The 24587-nt window shown below is 47.0% G+C and overlaps 2 protein-coding genes across 3 annotated transcripts in view; one reads left to right on the top strand and one right to left on the bottom strand.

Moving 5' to 3' along the window:
* Positions 1-11556, bottom strand: part of SH3YL1 (SH3 and SYLF domain containing 1) — a 33568-nt gene extending 22012 nt beyond the window's left edge. Inside the window, exons 1-3 of the mRNA XM_069495282.1 lie at positions 11311-11556; positions 11060-11180; positions 2179-2289 (exon numbers count right to left, since the gene is read on the bottom strand). Coding sequence (XP_069351383.1) covers positions 2179-2289; positions 11060-11180; positions 11311-11409 — 331 coding nt within the window. The 5' untranslated portion in view covers positions 11410-11556. The remainder of the gene's footprint in view (positions 1-2178; positions 2290-11059; positions 11181-11310) is intronic.
* Positions 11557-11710: 154 nt separating this feature from the next.
* On the top strand, positions 11711-24513 carry ACP1 (acid phosphatase 1). 2 transcript variants are annotated; one of them, XM_069495284.1, is made up of 6 exons: positions 11711-11822; positions 16052-16125; positions 16367-16480; positions 21489-21550; positions 23259-23364; positions 23508-24512. In XM_069495284.1, exons 1-6 carry the CDS (start codon positions 11780-11782, stop codon positions 23583-23585), a joined length of 477 nt encoding a protein of 158 aa, XP_069351385.1. In that variant the 5' UTR covers positions 11711-11779; the 3' UTR covers positions 23586-24512. The 2 variants fall into 2 exon arrangements, with proteins under 2 accessions (XP_069351385.1, XP_069351384.1); XM_069495283.1 differs by lacking the exon at positions 16367-16480 and adding an exon at positions 16213-16326 and having other exon boundaries at positions 11766-11822; positions 23508-24513.
* The last annotated feature ends 74 nt before the right edge of the window (positions 24514-24587 follow it).

Below are 24587 nucleotides of genomic sequence, written 5' to 3'. Positions count from 1 at the left end.
AAGAATACCTTATTTTTCTATTTTAAAAGGTTATAAATATATTGTAATAAGATTGGAAGCCTATTATATATCATGTAGGCTTATTTTTACAACCACATGTTGGCAGAATATCTCCTCAACACTTCATGTTCTAGTCTCAAGGCTTTTAGAGTTATTATTGCCCTGTTTAGAAATATTAGCTATAACAGAAGCATATGTTTTTAAATGAACATATTCCACAAGTCAACTATGTTTTTATGGGATATCCACCCAAATTCAGGGACACCAAAGTACCAACAAGGCCTGAACAATTTTCCACTTGGCTTTTTTTTACTTATAACATAGAATGTGTTAATACGAACTGCAGATTTACTTTTCAAATTCAGTTTCACTTACATCTCAGAGCCCTTAACATCAGAGGAGGGCAAAACACCATCGAGCAGAGCCGGGTGTCCAGCTGTCTTGTTTTAAACGTTTTGTAGACGTGATCTTCTGGCCCGTGACACATCTCCCTCGTTTCAAGGCACATACGGCGCCCCCGCCAGACTCCAGGAAAGGTGAGCCTGGGGTCTCCGCCGTGCGCTTCCCGCCCCGCCAGCCCCCTGCTCCCCTGGGCGCTAGGGAAGCTCCACTCAGCCTGACACACGAACGTCCTGCTCCGGGCCTCCCCCACTGAGAGGGACTCTGGTGGCTTCCACCTGGAGGCAGAAGACAGGCAGGACGGACTTTTGCTGTGCAGAATCCACGAATGACAGCTCACACGCAGAGGTGTCCTAATGCGGGGACAGCCCCAACATGCGTGTTTATACACATGTCGGGCTGGCCTGACGTGTGTCGGATACTGACGCGTATCCAGAAACGTCCCTGTCCTCTGCTTCAGGATATTGCTACTGGAAATTCAGTTTTTGTTGTTGAAGTTTCCCTAATCTCTAAAGCAGCACTCCTCAAACGTGTGTGTGCAGACCACTCGCGGGGGACTTGGTGACAAATGCAGGCCTGACCCGTGAGATCTGAGTGGCTCTCGCGCGAGTTCCCAGGGCCGCCGCGCCCTGACTCGTGAGATCTGAGTGGGTCTCGCGCGAGTTCCCAGGGCCGCCGCGCCCCACTCGTGAGATCTGAGCGGGTCTCGCGCGAGTTCCCAGGGCTGCCGCGCCCCGACTCGTGAGATCTGAGTGGATCTCGCGCGAGTTCCCAGGGCCGCCGCGCCCCGAACCGTGAGATCTGAGTGGATCTCGCGCGAGTTCCCAGGGATGCCGTGCTGGGGGTTCGGGCTGCGCTGCTCTCTCAAGGTAGGAGAGGCGGCTGGGCCGATGTGACAATAATTAACATCATCTTGTCATTATAACAGTAACAAATTAAAAAAATAATTTAATGCTCTGTTAAATAACTTTGGAAAATCTTGCATGGGCAAATTAAACTGGTTTCTTTAATGCAGGACTCAGAGTCATGCACTGTGACTAATTAAGAGGGAAATGGGTCTGCAACACTGCCCAGGCTAATTGGTACGCGACCCTTCTTTGCACGAGATAAGTATGCTCTGAAACAGCCTTGGAAATAACTGGAAGTGCTGACGAACGGGTGGCAGTTTCACCCTCTGGTCAGGGCTCACCTGGTCAGCTTGACTACGTAAGAATTACATGAGGAACGTGTTAAAAACATACATTCCTGCACACGCTGCTCGGAGTGATTCAGCAGGTTGCAGTAGGTTTAAGAACTGCACTTCAGTGGCCGGGGGGTGCTGGTGCACGGCTGTGCTGGGGATTATAGATTAACGCCTTCTTAAACCACGGCAGAATGTAAACATCTTACGGGGAAAGAGAAAACACGGAATTGAAATCTATTTGTGAGATTAGCTAGTGGGGTTGCAAGGTTAGCGTGCAGGGTTTTCAGAACGTGATGGAACTCCGGGGTGCGGTGGAGCAGGAACGCGCGGGGTCCGGGGCGCGGGGACCCGGGAGGCTGCGGAGAAGCCCGGGCAAGGGTGGGGCAGGGAGAGCACAAGGCCTGGGGTTTGCCCGGCCTGCAGGCGGCCCTGTCTGGAAGACACCGGGGAAGAGAGCCGGGAGGGCCTCACAGCCCCCGCTCAGCTGGAGAACACAGGTGGGCAGAGCACCTGCCCGTTCCGCCCGCCCGCGGGGAGGTGCAGGGAAGGGACGCGACTCAGGAACAAGTGGGGGAAGGAGCAGCGGATTCACCTACCGGGAATGATCTTGTCAGGCCCATTTCTGGAGGTTATTTCTGTGAATTCTCTCAGTATTTTAGCCGCCTTTTTTGCTTCTGATTTCAAATTGGAGGGTATAGGGTTGTTCACTGAAAGATTTAAAGCAGATATTTTAATGCAAAATTCTACTAAACAGAAGTTAGAAATGTTATTATTATTTCATTTTTCTCATACACAGTTAAGCATTAACAAATCGTATCCTACCACACAAAAGAAATGAATTGGAAATCCTCGTTATTGACAATATCATCTCTATTTTCCTAATAAATCACATCTACTCTGAGATTGGAAAACACTAACTTTTGAAATTTCAGAATTTATAGAATCATGGGACCCTAAAGAATCTTAAACAAAATCTGATCAAACTTCTTCATATGTATCTTTTCCCTGTCATTAACTCACCTTAATACTAATTTAAAAGGATTAAAACTTTTAAAAATTAACAAAAGATGTATTTTACAACTGTCTAAAATACATAATATAAAAATTAATATGCTTCCCACTATTCTTGTCAAAAACGTTGGACTTGGTTGCCGGTATAGACTTTTCTATTAGTGAAATTCCAGGAAACTCCAGAGTTAAGCAATCACGGCAAGTAACCAAAGCCTGCCCTTGGGCAGCATTTTACATTTTCAGTGTCTCTTGGATATTTATAAACTCACATGGGCGTCTATCTGTCATAACAATGCTCATGTGACCCGTCCGGCTCCGCAGCATGTGGAGAACATGGCCCACTCCCTTGTCGCTGGACAGGGGCCAGGGGGCCGGAGAAGCGAGTGGCTTTAACGTGCCACCGCGCGAGTGCCGAGTGTGGGGCCCTTGTCCCTGCTCAGGCAAAACTGCAGGGCGTCGGGGTGGGAGGGGTGAGGCTTCACTTCTGCTGTCTCACCTGGGTGATTTTCAGAATGGCAGATAAAAGAGCCTCTGCTTTTTTTCTCTTTTGCAAAATAAGGATTTTTAAAGAAAATAATGTGATGCATTTTGGTGTCTGGTATGTTTGAAATATGGAATTTATTTTAAAGTGGAAACTGAATTAGAGTCGTATTGGAACTCTGTTTTGTTTTCTTAAAAAGAACCTGTATCAGTTCTTTACGGCTCAACACAGGATTATTGGCAAGACGTAAGCCCTGGGAGTCACAGATCCCACAAACCCAAGCATCAGTGGTGTTAGTTTGGGGAGAGAACTGTATTTTCATAGATAGATTATGCAAGTAAAAAAAAAAAAACGTGTGTGATGTATGCATGTTCCTTTTCCTTTATTTTTAGAGACAGGCTCTCACTCCATTACCCAGGCTGGAGTGCGGTAGCACCGTCGTAGCTCACTGCAGCCTCGAACTTCTGGGCTGAAGTGATCCTCCTGCCTCAGCCTCCAGAGCAGCTGGGACTACAGGTATGTGCCACCACCACGCCTGGCCCCTTTCCCCCTTTTAAAAACAATGACGTCATGGCATTAGTATATTTTGGCACTTTGCAATTGTTACTCAATTTTATTCCCGAATAGTTAAAATATTGGCTCTCAGTGTAGGCTTTTAAAATCAACTTCAGGAGCTGTAATTTACAAAGTGAAATCCACCTATGTTGCAGGTACAGCTCCGTGAGCAGGGGCAGGAGGAGTACAGGCCCCCAGGGCCACGCGACCCAGGCTGTCCCCAGCTCCCACCTCAAGCCAGTGCCCATTTGATTTCTGTGCCTATGTATCAGTTTCGTCTGTGCCAGAATGTCATGTAAATAAAAGTACACTGTGTATTCCCTTCTGTCTGACTCATGTCATTCGCCATGACATCACGGAGACCCACTGGCGGTGCTGCGCAAGGAGCGGTTCTGCCTGTGGGCCGTGAGGCTGCTCTGGCCACGGTTTGCTTTCCCCACACTCCTGACGGGCAGTCGGATTGTGTCTGGTTTTGGCTATTCCCAGTAAAACTGCTGCAAATATTCCTGTATAAGCCTTTTGTGGGACAATGTTTAATTTCTCTCGGGTAGCTTTTAGGGCAGGAACAGTTATGTGTCAGCGTAGGCATAACTCGGCAAGAAGCTGCCCAGGGGACTCCCTCGGTGACCTGCCACCTCCGACTCCCCCCAGAGCTGTGGAGCTCCGGTTGTCCCGCTTCCTCCCCAACACTGGGACTGGCCGGCTTTGTAAATTCCAGTTATTTTAGTGGGTGCGTAGTGACTTCTCGTAGTGGATTTAATTTCCACGTCTCAGACGCCCGGTGACGCTGAACACCATTTCCTGTGCTTATTTCTGTCTTGAAGTAAGTGTGCCACTCTTTTGCCCATTTTTAAAAGTGTGTTGTCTTCTATATTCTTGGTTGTAAAAGATCTTCATACATCTCCCTCTTCAATATATATTTTTTAAATTTTCTTTCTCAGTCTTTGGTCTGCCTTGCCATTTCCTCAGTGGTGTCTGTTCAAGCTCTCAATTTAAACCCCACCCGCCCTGCTGGTGCTGGTGCTCACGCTCCACATGGCTTAGGTCAATCGACTGTTTCTCTGCAGGCCACTGAGGTATGTTCATTTTTCCCCCCAGTCTGCTTCTCTTTGGATATTTTTGGTTGCTGTGTCTTCAAGTTCACTTTTTTTTTTTTTAAATCTGCTATTCATACCATCCAATAAATTTTTCATTTCAAATATGGTGTTTTCAACTCTCCCATTGGGTTGTTTTCCACACCTTTCATTTGTCTGTGTTATGTGTACGCCGTTCTTTAAATCTCCGGCATATTTAAAATGGGCATTTTAAATCCTCCTGTGACAATTGTATCATCTCTGTCACTTCTGGGTTTTTTTGGACTGATTCTTCTCCCAGTTATGGGTTATGTTTTCCTGTTTCTACTCATTTGTAGTCAAATATGATGGCGCTAGATCCACTGTTGTGCACACTAAAAACTGACATGCCGAATGCCTAGATTTTGTCTCCTTTAAAAAGCTTTGCACTTGCAGATCAGCTCGAACTCTTCAAGGCTTGTTTTTATGTGTTTTTTTTTTTTTTTGTATAGGGTCTACCTAATTTCCCCCAAATTTGGAAACTATTCATGAGTATTCTTATTTTCTGGCAGTATAGTTATAGTTATTGGAGTAAGTTCAATGAGAATCTGTTTTCTTTTGTATCAGGACACAATTGGCTATTTTACCAAGGCTTGACTGCAGAGGCAAATTTTCAGATATGGCCAGACTGCTTCAAGGGATTCAGGCTGACTTTATAGAGCTGATTAAAAAGACCCTTGGAAAGACTGGACTGGTACCTTGTCTACATGCTTTCTTTACAAGGTTTCTGACCTTGCAGTAAGTAAAAAATGTCACTTTTTGGCAGGCCCAGGAAGCTGAAGATATTTTGGAAACCTTGGGAAGAGAGAAATTCACCAGCTTCACACAGGTATTACGGGCACAGTCTGATAGTGAATCCTTGGCTTGGCTTCCTAACCTCAAGGCTTTTAGAAGTCTAATCTGAAATGCCTTATAAAAAGTTCCAGCAAAATCAACTTAAAAGAACCTATACAGCCATTCACTATTCTTGTTGCACTTATGCAAATAATCAGGCCAAGTATAATACCACAACTTAGTTTGCAAGTAAATTGGTCCTAATAATCCTGGATTATTTCTTGGCTAAAGAAGGACTGGGTTTTAATTTTCTTCATGATGTTTTCTGTTGACTCCCCAATGGGATAGGTCGTTTTTGTCCTGACACAAAAATTATTTTCAATTATATTCCTTATGTACATGATATTTCTACTATGTATCTCTCCTTGTTTTACTTCTCCAGAGAAAACCAAGCTCATGGTATTCTGAATTAGAGATGATTCAACGAGTGACAGCAGCTATATGTCAGTGCCTTGCCTGAGGTCTCACTGTTGTCACCACGTGACACCATCACAATTTGGCTTCTGGCATTCTTTAAATCCCTCACTGAGACATCTCCGGCCCTCCCTCCGTGGGACATGACTTCCTAGGAATGAGCCTTCCTAGTGATGTGGAATTTTGACCTAAATATGACCTAAATACCTGCTTCCTCTGCAACGCTTTCTCCAAAAGATTGTGCAGAGAAGGGGGAAATATAAAAAAATAAAATTTCAGGGCCCCGTACATTTATTATGCGAAGCAGGAAGTTAAATCCTGGAGACTGAGTCATGTAGCATGTTTGCAATTCTGCTTCTGAGGTTACAGCCTCTCCCTCTTCCTCATGATTCTCGTTCTGTAAATGACCAGGAGAGACCAGAGACCAGCCGCCCCCTGCCCCCCACTGCTGATCTATGTTGTGGATTAACTGCCTCCTCCACTGTCCTGCACCAACTCAGACCAGACGGTGCCCGAGACACCCTGTCACATCTTCAGTGTGGACTGTTCCATGTATCTTTCCTGAAAGAAAAGGACCGTCTCAACTGATCAGATCACCGAAAGATGTTAAAATTCTATGAAACTTTCCTGAGCTTTGTCTATATAAGCAATCCCAAAGTGCTACAGTTTGGAACACTGACTTCCATTCTTTAGAGTCTGTTCTTCCCGGGCAGCTGTCCTCAACTTTGCACTTGAATAAACTCTCTTTAAACTAGATGCTGACTCTTTTGATTATTTTAGCCTTCCAAAGAAAGGCTCCCTCTAAGTAATATCTCAGATAATGTTACTCCACTGCTTAGGTCTCTCTCAAGGTTTTCCCATCGTATTGGGATATTTAGTCTGCACCATGGCCTATGCCACTACTACATGTGTGTGTATTTATATGTTTGTTGCACGCCTTCCTCACTAGAATGTAGCTCCATGAAGGTAAGCACGTTGACTATTTTCACTGTAACATCCCAGCACACACCATAATGCCTGACCTATAGCAAGTGCCCACTAACTGTCTGTTAAATGAATGAAGCACGTGTGTGGCATTTGGGAAACAAAAGCAAAATCCCTGCGTAGATTCATTTACATATAAAACCCAATGGATTTAGGAGCAAATGTGCTCAGTAATAGCAAAGTTTCTGTGCTTCTCAGACTCTGTAGCATTTCCTAGGCCTTGGGAGAGAGGAGGTCAGAGGACAGGAAGGTACAAGTGGGTGGTATGGTGCCCAAAATAGCCCCACTCCAGGATAGTAACAAGCGAAAACAAACAGGGAGATCTGAGCGCCGTGGTGCAGGGCGTGGGTGCCAAGGGCATAGCTAAGCTCGCCCCAGAAGACACGAGGAGCCAGGGACTCCACCTGCCGAGGAAAACTTGTTCTCACTTTGGAAGAGCACTGGACTCTCAGAACCTGGGGAGGGACACGAGGGTCGGCTTAGCAGTGTCTTAGGGTTAATGATAACCAAAGACAAACAGGCACAGCTGTGTGTGTGCTGAGGACACACATCAGACACCTCTTGTCAACCCTCCAGGGAGAAAGGGAGGCCCAGGATTGGTTGAACATGAGGGCTCATGGTAAAATTTTTATATTTCTGGCACTCAAGTTTGTGGTTTGAGACTCACAGCTGTCTTTTCTTCCTACATCCTTTGTACTCACACCTTTTCCACCACTAAATTGTACGATCCTGACAGACCAGGATTCCTAAATGGGCCCTGTTCATGTATCTAGATGCTCAACACATTTTAATCCCATATATCCGTATCACACACCTACATCATGTCTACATGTATATCTATGTTATATTACATACATCATGTATCCAGGTGCTCAACACGTCTGAATTAGCTCACTGTAGTGGGGACTTGTTCCTTTTGCTGACTATTTAATCCACTGTATTTCAGAAGCAGGGCTTTCCGCCCGCGTCCACACGCTGCAGCCGCGGACTGGAGCGGGGCAGGTGACGCAGTCGGCAGTATCAGGCCGGCTCTCCTCCTTCAGCCACGGCAGAGCTTCCGGATCAAAGTTGGTCACAAGCCTCAGAGGAGGGACTTACGTGGGAGCTGCCAGAAAGACCTTTCCCAAGGCACTTCCCTTCGGACCCGAGGCAGGGTTTTGTCTCCGTAAGGGGAGAGGCTGAGACCAAAGCCGCCCACGGGTTGGCAGGAGGTGGAGGGAGGCCCCACCTCCTGCCATCCTGATGAGCTGGAGTCAAGTCACAAGTAGCTCTGGACCAAGTCACATGGACCAGCAACATCTTTTTCTGTTCAAGCCAACTCAGACCCCATTTTCTGACACGTGCAACTAAAGCACAGTAAATAATACAGAAGTCTTGTACCCTCGAAAGACTTTCTACTTTGAACTCTCAACCAAGCAGTACTAGATAGTCAAACAAGCCAATTCCTGGTGGAGAGTTGCTGCTGTAAACACCCTGCTGTACGGGCAGGCCAGGCCTGTTTTGTAAACACAGGAGGAGCTGCTGGACCCAAGACCGGACCCAGCCCAGCACCCTGCGGACCCCGGGATCAGATGGAGTCTGGCACCCCTCGGACCCCTGGACCAGATGCAGCCTGGGACCCTGTGGGCCCTGGGATCGGATGCAGCGTAGCACCCAGCAGACCCCGGGACGGGACACAGCTTGGCACCCCGCGGATCCCAGACCCCTTCCCAGACCCAGTCCTGTGCTACTGAGAACTAGTTGTTGACAAGGCTGGTCACTGTCAGGCCATCTCCGGTGTGTCAGCTGAACCACAGAAAACATTACAGATTCTGTTAAGCTTCACATAAAATGATATTGCTTGGTCATACAGCTATGTGCAGGAAATTTGTCATAAAAACATATATAAATCAAAAATTTAGGTATAAGCCTCAATTCTTGTCCTCGGCATCAAATAATGGCTCACTCTCCCATCTTTCCTCTGCTCTGCCACAGGCACACAGATTGTGGTCTGACCAGAATGCTGGTATCATTCTATCACACTGCTGCAGTTAGGAAAACATGTCATTACTAATGAAGCCTCCCTCTTAAACCTTAAGCCACAGTTAGCATCTGAACATTCACAAAAGTTTTAAGTCTCTTGAATTCCAAGGCCAAGCAACTTTTCTGTTAAGTATTTTAGATTTTTCCTAAGGGAAGTGGCCGCTAAAGCTAAGAAACTCTTAGATGTAAAGTTTTCTTTAAAAAGCAATTAAAATGTTTGAAATTTCCCATAGTAAGACAATTTTGTAAAAATTAAGAAGGGCTTATAAAATACAGGGAAGAAAACTTTTACTTTGAAAACTTCAAGAGCTAAAATAAACATAAGAACTGAAAGTAATTTTACACATTGACTATAAATCAACAAACTCAGGGCTAAGGTCACTGGGGGCAAAGAGTGACGGGAGAATCCCGCTTGGAGTAAACTGTCACCGGAGAGCTGACTACTGTTTCCACTCTGGGTCTCCACCCAGCGTCCGGAAGGAAGGGACCAGAGTTCAGGGATTCCCAAACTTCCACTGTATCATTTTGCTCAGTGGTCTCTATGTTATGAAAAGAGTGCCTATAGGAGGACAAGTGTAGTAAATTTGGTTTTCCAAATTTCCATTAATTACATGTTAATCAAATTATTAAACCTTATAATTTATGTGAGATGGAGGCTAACTTACTGATAAAATCCCATCCAAAGTCAAAGAAACTACAATATTGCTGAGGATATATTTAGAATAAATTGATTAAATCTTAGCCAAAATAAAAGAAACTTTAATCTTTAAAGAGGCTTTGAAATGTTGCCTTTAGCTACTTTTATTAATATGATGCCATTTTGAACACCCCTGCCAAACAACTATGATCTTTATTTCTTAAATCAATTCTTATCTTTCTATGGCCTTGGTTTAATTATTTTCTTTGTCTTAAGGAGATAAAGCTTGTCAGTTTGCAGAGAATTATGTCTTATGAGGGTGCCGTTTGCAAATAAGCCGACGTGCGCAAGGTCTTCACGACCACGGGCAGCGAGTCCTGGAGCAAACAACGTCCCCTTTGCCCTGGATCCACCTCGTCGCTTTGACATACCAAATCCTTATTTCTGCATAGTGAGAAACCTCCTCAGAGTAACGATTTCCCAAACGGAATAAAAGTGTCAAATCACTCTTGATGAGCAAAGATTGAATTTTTTTTTTTTACTCTTACAAAGGATGAAGGGTAGTGTTTACTCGTTTTACAGAAATTTTAATAGAACATTAGTGAACCAAATAACTCATTCTCCTTAATTTAAACATGATGAACCGGATGGAGGTTATCGCTTACTTGGTTATTTTATCCTCCAACTAGTGATCTGTGAACACCCGTCACTGTACAGGAATCTAATGACACACTGAACCTGCTGTTTCTCCCAACTGTGCCCGCGGTTTCCGCACTCGCTATTTTTCGGGCATTTCCCCACATTTCAACCAAAACGCCTGCCAGGACGCGCGGAGGAGGAACCGACGCCTGCTCTCCCCGCAGGCCGCGCCGGCCCAGGCCCGGCGGGCGGGTCCCTCCCGGCGTCGACCTCGCGGCTCAGCCTCCGAGCGGCGGCGACACCCGCGCAGTCGGGAACCGCGGTGGAAACGGCGTTGCCACCGGCCGGGAGCGCAACGCGCGTCCCCGCGGCCACCGGCCGACTCGGGCGGCGCCACGCTCGGGCGCGGAACGGCCGTCGCGGGCGCCAGAGGCCCGGCCCCGCGTTCGCAGCGCCCCCGCGGCCCGGGCGGCCAGGTGCGCGCGGCCAGGTGCGCGCGGGCCGGGACCGCCCAACCCCGACCGGGTCCAGCCAGGCACCGGGCACGGGGCGAAGGCGCCGCCCGGCTCCAACCACTCCAACCACCCCAACCAGCCGGGACGCCGCGCACCGCGGTTCCGAACGCTGGGCGGCGCGGCGGGACACGGTCCTCGGCACCAAACCCGGGGCTCGGCCCGCACCGGGACGACCGTGGTCGGAGTCCCGCGAGCCGGCTCACCCGACGTCGCGCCAATCGCGGAACGACCTCGCCAACCGCCGCCCGACGGCGACCCCCGCCCGCTACTCACTCGCGCCGAGCCCGTCCCGCCGGCGCCCGCGCCCCGCCAGGAACAGGAAGCGCGCTCGGCTCCGCCTCTGGGCGGGGCGCCCGCCAGGTGCGCACCTGAGGCAGGTGCGGGGGGAGCGCACCTGAGGCAGGTGCGGGGGGAGCGCACCTGAGGCAGGTGCGGGGGGAGCGCACCTGAGGCAGGTGCGGGGGGAGCGCACCTGAGGCAGGTGCGGGGGGAGCGCACCTGAGGCAGGTGCGGGGGGAGCGCACCTGGCTGCGCCGCAGCGCGGCACCCGCTTCACGCACCTCGTGGAACACGCGACCCGACTCCCGGGGCAGCGCGGGGGCCGCGCCGACCCCCTCGCCCATGTTTTTAAATTAAGAAAAACCGACAGCCCCGCGGCAGGACGGTAGCTCGTCGCCGCCGCCCGCACCCGGGCTGGGCCCACCCCCGCCCCCCTGGGGGCCCGTCCCCTCCCCCCCGGCCCTCGCACCAGGTGAGTCGTTGCCCCGCCCTCGCCGGGTCCTCCCCCGTCCAGGTGAGTCGTGGCTCCGCCCCCACTAGGGCCTTCAAGGACCGCCCCCACGGGCGCGCTGGAGCCGACTGCGCAGGCGCTGACCTCCACACGGCGCGGGAGGGGCTGGAGCCGACTGCGCAGGCGCGCGCGGGAGGCTGGCAGTGCGCGTGCGCGGCGCCCAGTTTGGCCGACGCGGTCTCCCGGCGCCCGTGTGCAGGAAGATGGCGGAGGTGGTGCCCCAGTCGGTGCTGTTCGTCTGTCTGGGTAAGAGGGCGCCGGCCGACGCCCGCTCTGACTCTTCCCGGAGGGCTGGGTGGGCCTTGAGGGCGGTGGGCGGCGCCGCCGGTCCTGGAACGTGAGCGGGAGGAGCCCGGGGACCAGAAGACCTGGTGGGCCGAGGGCGGGCTGGAGCGGCCCGGTGCCGCGCCTCTGCCGGTGCCTCCCCTGCCCCCGCCCGTCTCCGCCCGTCTGCCGCCCCTGCCCAGCCCCCTCCCGCCCCTGCCCAGCCCCCTCCTGCCCCTCTCCCGCCCCTGCCCAGCCCCCTCCTGCCCCTCTCCCGCCCCTGCCCGGCCCCCTCCCGCCCCTCTCCCGCCCCTGCCCGGCCCCCCTCCCGCCCCTGCCCCTCTTCAGCTCCTCTCCTGCCCCTCTCCTCGTCCCCGCCCAGCCCCTGCCCAGCCGCCTCCACCCGGGTCCCCTGGCGTGTGCAGCCACAGTCCCTCCAAGTCAGGGTTCTTTTCGTTGTGCCCAGGTAGGCCTGGGGCTACCGGACTGATGTGCTCTCTTTGGGGCCTCCTGAGGACCATGACGACACTGGGTTTCTGCCGGTCTCCTTAGCTCATACTCAGACATGGATCCGAGCTAAAGGGACCTGAACTGCTATGGTTTTGGGGTTTCTTGGGTGTAAAAGGCAAGACTGGGAAAACTGATTCCCCAGGTCCCTGTGTAACTTTTGTCTAAGTGAGAAATGAAGGAGTTTTTTTTAATCTTCAGGTACCTTGCAGCTCGAATTGGCTTTCCTTCCTTACTCAAAGTAGAATTTACTGTTTCTTTAGTTTTCAGGGGTCTTCTTTGGTGGAGCACTGCACGGTTACATTCCTCAGTGCCTCCGCCCTAAGAGGGGAAGGCCTAGGTGTCAGCGGTGCGGTTCCTGGAAATATTACCAGTTCGCGTTTCCTGCAGAGGAGCCCACCAGACCCTGCCTGCTCTGTCTCCTTTACCTTTTCTCACCCACAGCCTCTGGGCACTGCCTTCTAGAACCTTCTGCAGTTCTCCAGCACTTCAGAGGCTTGATGCGCCTCCATTACTGGGTGCCCATTTTGCCTGGCAAGCCTTTGATTTTATTTATATTTCCTCCTTTGCTTTCCCATTCCAATGGTTGCTTCATGTGATCTCTTAAAACATCTCTTATTACACAAATTTTATTTTAATTATTTGATAGCCTGTTGAGATTCCAGCTAGATTTAATATTCTTGAGGGCAATAACTGGCTTTTTTGTATTGTTATTTCCAGCTTTAGGACAATGTATGACAGACTTTCACTAGGCATTTGTTGAAGCTCATTTTTATGAGGGAAGAAGGGGAAGGCTCACCTTGTTTCACTTGGGTAGTGGGCATCACTTGACTTTTAAGAGCTTCATTGAAGGCTGACTGATAAAATCAACAAGTTTCATAAACAGTAGTTTAGCTCAGGTTGGGTACCAAATAGTATTCCGTTGCCTTGTTTATTTTAGCTTAGTGTTGTGACTGTGGTGGTCTAATGTCCCGTGGTGGCTGTTGATGGGGAAGTATGTGCTTGTACATAAAGCAGTTCCACTTTCTCCTCGGGGCATACCGTTCCAAGACCCCCCAGGGGGTGACTGAAATCGTAGGTGGTACCAGACCCAATTAGCTCAATTCTACTTAGGTCTTCTGCAAACTGAGTGCCTTTTCCATCTTAACTAGGCACTTCAGCACTGCGGTTGTGCAGTTTCAGGTGAGAGAGCAAAACTAACAGGAATTTCTTTTTCCTTCTTCATAACTTCACAGGGAGAAGACCTGTTCTTACTGTAGATCTTAGCAACCTCAGCATGGGATTTTTTTTTTCTTTCCCTGTGAGGTGGAGAACTTTCGCCTTTTCACTTAAAGGAGGCACTTTACAGCTCCGCTTTGGTATCTCCAAATTGCCAGCATCACTCCTTCTGCACTTTGGAGCCATCGTTAAGTAAAATAAGGGTGACTTGAACAGGAGCACTGTGATGCCACCACAGTAGATCTGATCACTGAGACAGCTACTAAGTGACTCGTGGGTGGGCAGTGTGAATATGCCCCACAAGAGGAAGATTCACTGCTGGGGCAGGACATAGCTGGACAGCACATTTCGTCACACCACTCAGAACAGCACAAGATTTAAAACTTATGAATTGTTTATTTCTGGAATTTCCATTTAATATTTTCAGACTGAGGTTGACTGCTAGTAACTGAAACCCTGGAGAGAAAGTGAAACCTCAGATAAAGGAGGACTACTGTGTTTATCGTCAATTCAATTCAGTAATTGTTTTTTGAGCACCTACTGTATGCCATGCACTACTCTAAGTACTGGGGATATATATTGTAGTGAGCAAAATGGGAAAAATTTCCTCCTCTCTAGCGCTTGTATTCTACCTTGGCCAATAGCAAGTGGTCATCGGTGTGCTCAGTCAGCTGTTGTGAAGTGTTAAAAGAAGGAGAAAGCAGGAATGGGGGTGGGAGTGGTCTGTTTGAGTAGGACGGTCGGGGAAGGCCCCACCTGGAAGGCGATTTTGAGCAAAACTTAAAGGAGTGAGGAAGCAAGCCTAGGACGTTTTGGAGAAGCCCCGTGGGCCCAGAGAAAAGCAGGTGAAGGGAGAGCAGTAGCTGTGCCCCAGAACAGCAGGGAAGCCACTGTGGCAGCCACGACTGACCAGGGGGATTTCCTCAGCCTCGATGGCCCATCTGTCCCTGGACTCAGCAGATAATCTGTATGAATGTTTTCTCATTTTAGATATCTGTACAGGGAGAAGTTAATTCCTTAATACAGTGGAGTCTGCAAACTCCTGTAACGAGCCAGAGAGTAAATATTTTAGACTTGCGGGTCACACCAAAGGTATAGGGGGGAGGTAGCCCTAGCCTGTTGTCATGTAAACAATTGAATTCAGGTCTGTTCCAATGGACCTTTATTTCTGGACACCAGAGTTGGAACTTAATATAATTTTCACATCACCACTTTTGAGTGTTTTTCAGCTACTCAGCAATGTGAAAATTACTAGCTTTGTAGGCTGTACACAAAGACAAAGGTGGTGGCTGCGAGCCGTGGTTTTCGGACCTGTTTGGGGTCCAGATCTTTGGAGGCCATGTGGAGGCCTGGGCTTGCCCTGAGTGAGATAAGTCGCTGGAGGGGTTTGCGCAGAGGTGGGAAATCTTATTTTAAGATTAAAAAGAAGTCTCCACCGGCTGTGGTGTTGCGATTAGGCTGAGGGAGGGGCGTGCCCTTACTAGTCAGGTGGTGAATAGTTGCTTTCTGGGAAGATTTGATGTAGACAAATACCATTTTATGTGACAGCCATACACAGGACAGTGAGAACTGCATGGTTTTGAAATACAAAAATTTTATTCCTTCAAAGCATTTATTCAAACCCTTTTGAGACTGAAGTACAGAGAAGCATGAAAGGTTTTTCATTGGTAAGGCTAATGGCAGGAAAGAACGGAGCTCCTTGTTTCAGCAAGATTGCTGGAGTGCTTTGTGTTGCTGTGGGACAGACCGACTGGGGCGCGTGGCCTGGGGGCTGCGCCAGCCTGCGGGTGGCGGAGACGGTCAGACTGCCCTGCACCACGCACTGTTTGCGTGTTGTCTTACGAAACAATATCCTTGTCAGTGTGATATACTTAAAAATGCATGCAGGTGACCCTTGAACAACAGGTGGGTTTGAACTGCAAGGACCGATTTATAGGTGGATTTTTTTCAGGCAAATAGAGATCAGAAGTGTCAGTGTCCGTGGGGTGAGTAACCCGCATGCATGAGGACTGACTTTCCCCACACGCAGTTCTGCAGGGCCAGCTTGTGGGTCTGCGTATGTGTGGGTTTGGGTATGGGGTGTTCTGGAACCAGTCCCCCAATGTACCGAGGGCCGGCTGTGTATTGAATTCTGTTCTGTTGTATTTCACTTTAGAATAAGCTGGTTGCAATCCGCTTCATTGATTTCATGATTCACTTCTGGGTCAGTAGTAGCAACAAGAAAAACAGTGATTTTGGTTAAAATAGTTCTTCTGATGCCTGTGTCGTTTATGCTTTGAGTACTTGGACAGTTGGTGTCAAGTCGCTGAGCTTGGCTTGGCCAGCTGCTCTCCCCGGAGTCAGTGGCATCACACAGTCCTGCTGGCCTTGGCCCTTCCTTGGGGACAGCACAGCCTCCGTGCCGAGTGCGGGAAGTGGTTACTAACGGAGCTGGCGTCTCCCCTTCCAGCAACCTAACTTCTCTCTTTCTGCCCCTCTCTTTTAAGGTAACATTTGTCGGTCACCCATTGCAGAAGCTGTTTTCAGGAAACTTGTAGCTGATCAGAACGTTTCAGACAACGTAAGTACCACTCACTGTCTCAGGGAGGCCAGCCTGAGTGCCTCTGGGCAGGGACTTGCCAAAATCTTTCGTTTTTCTCCCCTGCAGTGGAGGATAGACCGCGCTGCGACCTCGGGGTATGAGATAGGGAACCCCCCTGACTACCGGGGGCAGAGCTGCATGAGGAGGCACGGCGTTCCCATGAGCCACGTTGCCCGGCAGGTACCGTCCTTGAACTTGAGACGTGTGTTTTGTGTTTCAGTGGGTCATTGACAGCTGCGCCGTTTCTGACTGGAACGTGGGCCGGGCCCCCGACTCCAGAGCTGTGGGCTGCCTGAGAGATCATGGCATTCACACAGCCCATAACGCGAGACAGGTAGACCAGCTCTTGTTCGATTTCTAACACGTAGAGTCCCGTCACTTGGGAAGTTGTGCGAGGCTTAGCCAGACTTGCGTATTAACAGGATGCTTAGTCTGCCCACTGTTTCCTTCTGGATACTCGGTGCTGAAAGACTGGCATGATTTTGGACTTTGCTTATTAAAATGCATATAAAAGTTAAATAATTTATAATGAGAGAGCCTGGCTGGCAGCTAGAGCTGAGTGGTGGTGTAATTTGTAGGTATGCGTTTAGGCCATGGTGATTATTCTGCTTATATTACAAGTTTGTTGCTAGAATAAAGTTACATAATATATACAAAACCTTATTTCAACTGTACAGTGCCTTAGAAACACAGGGTCATGCTGATACCATGATGGACACGTAATTACAGTCTGTTAGGCCACACTTAAGTGTGAAGTTTAGTAAAATCAGCCACACACTGCAATTTCAAATGAGGACAGCCTTGTATTTATGTTATACATTGGAAAATGCAGTTGATTTTCTAAGAGTTCTTTACTTAAATTAAGTACTTAAGGACTGGCTCTTTCTGAAATGGAATTTTCATGGGGCAGAAGATTGAACATTTTTTTTTTTAAGTTTTACACAAATTTATTGCATCCAAATAGTTAAGCATTTGCAATAATCACTATTTACCTCACAACACTGAAAACACAATACTACTGAAAGGCAAAGCATGAACTTTACACACAATTACACAATTGTGTACAAATTTACACACAATTACAGTATGCTGTCTGGGAAAGTATGTCCTACTCAAAAACATGAAGTTGGAAAAATAATTCGAGGACTTAATCATGATCTGCAAACAAATTTTTGAAAGTTGGTTAGTGCATATTCAAATATGCTCAAATACATCATCTATACTAAAATAGTGCAAGAAGGTATTTGTATCCCAGTCATGACCAGATAACCCTTGGGCATTAGATACTACCACTTTGGTATAGTAGATATTAAACAAGTTATTCATAGTTTACCTTATAAAATCACATGAAACTGAATATAAAGACATGCTCAAGATGGAATTAATTTATTCTCAAAAGTACTCAACAGAGTTGCATTTTTTAATTACAAATACAAGCTAAAGATTCTTTCCAATAAAATACTTGCCAGTTGCAGAAAAATACACTTAGTACCTTAAAAATTGAAAATGATATTTATAGTTTTATAAACTCTTAACACAAAAAATTATCATACCCTAACTAAACTCTTATGTGATGGTTAAGTATGAAATTAAGGTTCATCACTCATAGTTAAATTAGGATGTAGAATGTTTTAAACGTTATTAGCCATTTCATGACATTTGAGGACTCATGGTTCATAGAAAAACAAATAGCATATATAAATGAAGAGGAATAAAAGCATTTTAAAAGAGAATAAGATTTTAAGTGCTTTCATAATCTGGCTGTGATGATATACAATCTCTGATGAACAGTATCATTTATCCATTCTTGTCTCTTCAGACTTTTCATACCTTGCCAATTTCTACTTGCAGTTGTTCAGAGAATATAGATTTATTTTCAGTAGTCCTTCAGAATTATAGGCACTCATACTTCCAAGTTTTATGTTGTTACGGTCAGATTATTTTTCATACACTAAGTATATAATAAAAGTAGATGCAAATGATGTATTTTAAATATATACGCCTTAAAAAAGCAAAGCCAGAAACTTACTTTCAACAACAGTTTTAATTACCAGATTGGAAGTAGTATTTGCACAGAATCTGATTCTTGCATTTTTCTTTTCTCTGCCGCTTTTTTGAAAATTTTCTTAATAATGTTATTTTTCAAAATTTTGAAGTACTAATAAGGTATGTTTTATAAATCAGTATCACATCAGATCTTTGTTATGTTTGTAAGTTCTTTTTCTTTACTAATACCACAATTTGTGTGATAGCTACTCTTAACTACATTCCTTAAAATCTTAATTTTCCCAGTATTTTCAGTCTAGATTTAATAAATTTTTTTAGGGTGCTTATTTCTTTTTGACTCTTGCAGTCAGTCTCTGAAGTACGTGAGCTCTCAGTTCTGTCAGGTAGATGGAGAGTTTTACTTTATCAGGCACTTTTCTTCAGTAAACTTTTCATTTTCTTGTGTCCAGATTGTGCATGCAGCCTCGGGGTCCTCTGGCTGCCGCTCCTCGCTCCTCTGGAGATAACAGTAAAAATTCATTCTAGAAGTGGAATTATAGTACATACTGTCTTCTGTCAGCTTTTTTTGCTTGTGACATTTTCCATGTTGTGTGTAGCAGTAGTTGATCGTTGTCATTTCTGGGCACGAGATCATTTCACAGTCTATTCCCTCAACCCTTAATGGACATTCGGGTTGTTTCTGGTTTGGGCTCCTCCAGACAGTGCCGCTGTGAGGGGGACGTGCACCCTGGGGCCCCGTTGGACGTCACCCAGTGTCAGACATGCGCGTCAGGGTCGCGCAGCCTCGTAAAACACGTTGGGGACACTCCCTCTTTTTCTGCCGTCTAAAAATTTACTGAAGATTGGTAGTATTTCTGCTTATCATTTAGAAAATTCATCTAATCAGTTGTCTTTTTGTCATCTGTCATTTTCTCTGGCTGTCTTTAAGTTTTTCTTTTGCTACTTGGTTTTCAGCAGGTGTAGTATGAGAGGCCAAGTATGATTCTTGAATTTGTGGCTTGATGTTTCTCATCAATTTTGGAAAATTCTGAGCTGTTAACTCTTAATATTTTACTTCTCCTCTTTCTCTTTTCACCTGGGATTCAACTTGTGTGTTTACCAAACGTGCATTTCGTGTGCTTTTTTCTCTATTTTCCATCCTTTTTACTTTGTTCTTCAGTCTGAGGTTTTCTACTGACCTATTTTCTGACACACTGATCCTTCTGCTGTTTTTAAGCAGTCTGTAAACCTCTACTTACCGAGTGTCTGTTATTTCATTCACTTATTTAAGTTTTGTTTGATTTTCTGGCGACATTCTGCATGTTGCCATCACCGTTACTTTGTGTAAAGTGTGGTGACGCTGACATCTGGGTCCTCCATGAGTCTGCTTTTCTGTTCTGCTTTCTCTGTTTTGTTGTTGGCATCTGCTCACTTCGGGCTGCTGTAACAGAATCCCTGAGACTGGGTAATTTATAATGGACAGGAATTTATTTCTTACAGTTCTGGAGGCTGTGAGGTGCAACACGGAGGGCCTGCGCTGGGCGAGGGCCTTGCTGCGGAGCGTCCCCGTGGACGGGCAAAGACCCGAGAGGGGGCGGTGGTGAGCTGGTCCTTGTAGCAGGAACCCACTCTGGAGATAAAGGCATCGATCCATTTGTGAGGGCAGAGCCCTCATGACCCACTCACCTTTTCAAGGGCCACCTCTCCATGCTGTTGCACTGGGGGTTAAGTTTCTAACACATGAACTTTGGGTGGAATGTTCAAACCATAACATAGGGCTTAAATAATTTTTAAGAGTTAAAAGAATTCTACTATTAAACAATTTGAGATCTCTGTTCTGAGGCCTAGTCAGTGCCCAGAATTAGCAAATGCTCTTGGCGGTGAGGGAGAGAATTTCAGCTTTGCTCCGTGTCAGGATCTGCAGGTGGAGGCCGGCATCCTTTTTGTGAATAGGGTTTATCAGGGCGTAGCCAGGCTTACCCTTCTGCCTGCAGGCTGGGGCTGCCTGCGTGCTGCGGCAGCAGGGCCGAGCCCTGGGAGAGAGGCTTTGGCCACGGAGCCTGCTCCTCACAGGAGTGTCCTGAGGATTTCACAGGGGTAGTTTGTTTTTTTATATGCATTTTCTACTTGGTGGTAGGATTGATTTGGTACAAGCTATTTCATTTAGAGCTGCAAGCAGAATCCTCTTCTGTGCATTCTTTATGTAAGTTTTAGCGGTTTCTCTTCTTAATTATTTTGACATGTAAAAATCATGTAACAGTTACTAAGTCTTTAAGAAAAAAATTACAGTCAATCCAGAATTTAAAAAATGTTTAATATTAAAGTCTAGGACATTTCTCACATGATTAATTTAGAGAAATAATATAATATTTAATATTATAATATGTATTCTAATAGGTTTTGAAATAAGTTAGTGCCTTGGGAATGTTAACAAAATACAGTCCTCTGTAATTATTAACATATAATTTAATGGAAGTACACAGTAGGAGCCAAAATTTCTCTTTTTTAACAGAGTAATGAGTATATTTATTGTTCTTTTACACAACTGATTGTTATAAGGGAGTATCACTACTTTGTTTAACCAGATTTTCAATATCTTCTATGTAGTTTTACTGTACAAGGATGTTTTAGAGGGTTTTTTTAGTGAGGAAGATCATTACTGAAGTCATATTCTTGGAAACTGTTTCCACCTTTGTTCAACAGCATGTCTGTGTTCTTATTCTGTCATTCCTTACAGTAGTCAAAATTCACAAAATACTATTTCCATTTATATTGTAGAGAGGCTTATGTCTGTAAACTGTGTCAGGACAGTGGTGAGTTTTGCGGTCAGCGTCAGTGGGAACGCCTCTTCTGTGTCAGGTTGAAACTGGGCGGTCAGAGTGGCCGTCCCCGCAGCCCTGGGCCCCTCGGCCTGTTTCCTGGGGCGTCTGTGCTCCGCGGGGACGGGCCGCTCCGGGACAGGGTCCGTCTGTGGCGCGGCAGCCTGGACTGCTCCATCTTGTAGAATGACAGTTCAGTGGGGACGAAGGGGTTAACAATGTGGCGTTTTCATGTGTTGACCGAATCGCGCTTTGGTGCTGAGGAAGTGAAGCTGGAGTGTGAACGTCATGTCTGAATAGTCACCATTTTATGATTATTGCAGGGAACTTAATAACAAAATTTCTTTGCAGTATGATTTTGGGAACTAGGTTTAACTATTTTAACTTAAAGGTGCCCCAAATTATTCATTTAATTAAATTGTCCATTACTGAGTAACAGACACAAACATAGCAGGGTTTTTTAAGTACTGCTTTGGATCCTCTAGGCTTGGATGGTATAAATATAAACACTGTATTTTGACTTCTATTCAATTTTAGATTACCAAAGAAGACTTCGCCACATTTGATTATATACTATGTATGGATGAAAGCAATCTGAGGTAATGGTATTTATAGTGTTATTTCTGTTCCACTCTCAATTCAGTGATAGGCCAAGTAGTTTGTTGTTAAAATGACTTTTTTATCTTAAAGACTTTAATAGACAATGATGGTCACAACATACAGAATTATTTATTTAGAAGAGCAGGAAGTTCAGAGTAATCTAGACTTACAGGTATATTTCTATTTCCCTTAGATAAGAGAGAGTCCAATTAGCATGGTTTAATTGGAAGGTTGGCTGGGTTGTGATGTGTAGTTTGTACGAGGAGATGATTGTTCTGCAGGACAGTGATTTTTGTCCCTGCTGTGACGGTTCAGGGACAGTGTGGTGCCCTGTCACCTCTCCTGCTAAAGCACTTCATCCCCAGCTTCGTGTCCCTGCCCCGTCTTCTCAGAGATGGAACTGAGTGACAGTGAGGTCAAGTCACTGTCCAGGTTCAGAGAACTAGTGGTGGGTGTGGTGGCATCTAGGCCCGGGCTCAGAGCAGGGTCCTGCCACAGCTTCTGACATGGCCACGTGAGCCCCCGTCCCCGCCTCGTGGCACCGACCAAATCTCATCACAATTCAGTGCAGCTAAGAATTTACTAATCTGCATCCCTGCTAATTCGTAACATTTCATGGTTGTTTTTTTTTTGATGAAGAGAAACTATGCTTTTAGTTGCTTTTGCAGGGGCGAACAGATAAGGATCCACCCTTTTCCTTTTTTTTAATTAATTAGGACCTTCCTTGAAATGTATAAATTTTCCATTTTTGTTTTTCAATTCTTAACTTTTTTTGTTCTCGTTTTTCTCGTTTACACCGTAGCTTATAGGAGTTGTACACACCGTCTGGTTAGAAGGCTGCCTCTGCCTTGGCTGGCGCCGCGGGCCGGCGTGGGGGGGGGGGGCAGGCCCCGCCCGCTGCCCAGGCCTCCGCCTCTGCCTGGCAGCTCTTCCCTGCCGTGCTCCCGGTTGCCCTTCGTGGCTCAGCTTACGCTCCTGTCTTCGTGGCGGTGCCTGCTGCCTGCCGCCTTGGCCAGGCTGTCCGTTAGACTTGCGGGCTCCCTGCCCTTCCCGCCTCTGCCCCGACCCCTGACCCCATAGCTCCATGCGTGGGGTGCGTGGCTGCCGCGTTCCTTTCCCACGTGCCCCATGTGCCTGAGCGGCCGCTGGCGCTCGGCGGAAATGTGTGTGGTCGGTGGAGGAGGGACCAAAAGCTGCCGTAGCTTTTCTCTTCCTTCTGCAGCAGTGTGAAAGCCAGCGGTGGCCAAGAGGGGAGCTGAGTGTTCAGCTTTGGCAGGGGCCTGAGGCGTCCAAGAGGGAAGAGTAGTCAGCGAGGCGCACACACTGCCTGAAATACCGTGGGCCGATGTCTCGGGTGCGACTGGGACTCGGGTCCCTGGGTTTCTGAGTTCCTTCCTGTTCTATCTCGGAGACGTCTTTTGATTGATTGTCTCAGTGTATTTCACAGGAGAAAATACGATTATTGTCTGCCTGGCAGCGTACATTTTGTGTAACAAAGCGGGTGAGACACCCTGGCCTGAGAGGCAGGGGTGACGGTGACGTGCGCCTGCAGCAGGCCCTGCCGGTCTGCGGAGTGTTGGGTTTCCTTTCAAATCAGGTCACTTTCGCTGGATTTTGATGTGGATGTTTCATAAAACCCTAGCAGATGTCCCTGTTTAACTTGAAACCGTAGATCAGAAAACTTAAGTTCATGTTTCAATTTTACAGAGATTTGAATAGAAAAAGTAATCAAGTTAAAAACTGCAAAGCTAAAATTGAACTACTTGGGAGCTATGATCCACAAAAACAACTTATTATTGAAGATCCCTATTATGTAAGTACCGCTCACATTTTAGGGCCAATGTGAAGACATCATGTCTTTATCCTGCCGTATTAAATAACAGATTAAGGTTTTCTGAAGGACCTTTTTCTTTATGCAGCTTTTGCTATTGTTTTTTCTTCTTCCTGTGCTTGCAGGGGAACGACTCCGACTTCGAGAGGGTGTACCAGCAGTGCGTCCGGTGCTGCAGCGCGTTCTTGGCCAAGGCCCGCTGAGGCGGCCCCGGCAGCCAGGCCCGCCCGCCCGCGCCCCTGCTTCCCCAGGCAGCGCGCCCGCGGGGAGCCGCGCCCAGCCCCGGCTCCTCCCGCAGCTGACTTACTGTTTCTTATCTTAACTCATGGCTGCAGTTGGAAATCAGTTGTGTTTGGCAGAATAATAAATAAAAATCTTTGACTCAGACAGTTTATAGTATAGTAAGTGTTCTTGGACTACTGGAACCTGCCACTTTGCCCCAATAGCAACATTAGTGGAACAAACAAGGTCTAGAACAACAGAATAAAACACAATGACGTGTAAACCTCACCTCAGGCCCAGGTTGTCATCTGAGCCTCTTGAGACTTAGATAATCTCGTCTACCTCTTGCGTACATGCGTGTGGATCACTCGATGGGCCCCCCTCGGCCCCCCCAGAGGAGCTCGCAGTCTAGGTTAGAAGCGTTTTGGTTCACATACACCCATAGTGCACACTTGTGTATTTAAACGATAGGAAAAAGATCTGTGGAATCGATCTTTAGCACTTTCAGAACTTCCTGATTTCTCTCTAGTTTATTTCCTGAGGAGGTCAGCTCATTTGCTCCCATTTGAACTACTTTGCCTCTGCAAACTTAGCTGTAGCCAGAAAGAACGGCACCTGAATGCTAGTGTGTCTGTGGTCGGTTGAGGATAGGTCTGTTTTCTTATGCACATGTAACCCAGATGTCGAATATAAATGGGCTTGGTTGGGAAAAAATAATTTAAAAAGTTGGAAAAAGTTCTGTGATGTTGGCGTGCTTAAATATTGGTATGTTAATGAGTCTTTGTTCATCAGCATTTAATAAATTTATAGGCAAATATAGGTAATTTCTGTGTACTTTTAGATAATCTCAAATTCATATGGATATGTCAGAAAAGATTGTTTTCATAATAAACTGGGGTGTTACAGAAATACAACTGAGATACGAGTCTGGTGTCTGCCTGCTTTTTTATTGACAAGTGAAGGAGCATTCAGAAGCATTGCCT

The sequence above is a fragment of the Eulemur rufifrons genome, chromosome 19, assembly GCF_041146395.1.
Source record: "Eulemur rufifrons isolate Redbay chromosome 19, OSU_ERuf_1, whole genome shotgun sequence".
Taxonomy (NCBI): Eukaryota; Metazoa; Chordata; class Mammalia; order Primates; family Lemuridae; genus Eulemur; species Eulemur rufifrons.
The sequence above is the reverse complement of the archived record's forward strand: the minus strand, read 5'-3'. Positions and strand labels throughout refer to the sequence as shown.

Coding starts and splice junctions, on each gene's coding strand:
- ACP1 (XM_069495283.1), top strand. CDS start 11,780: ATGGCGGAGGTGGTGCCCCAGTCGGTGCTGTTCGTCTGTCTGG. Junction 11,823..16,051: donor GGTGCTGTTCGTCTGTCTGG/GTAAGAGGGCGC, acceptor CTCTCTTTTAAG/GTAACATTTGTCGGTCACCC. Junction 16,327..21,488: donor TGAGCCACGTTGCCCGGCAG/GTACCGTCCTTG, acceptor ATTCAATTTTAG/ATTACCAAAGAAGACTTCGC.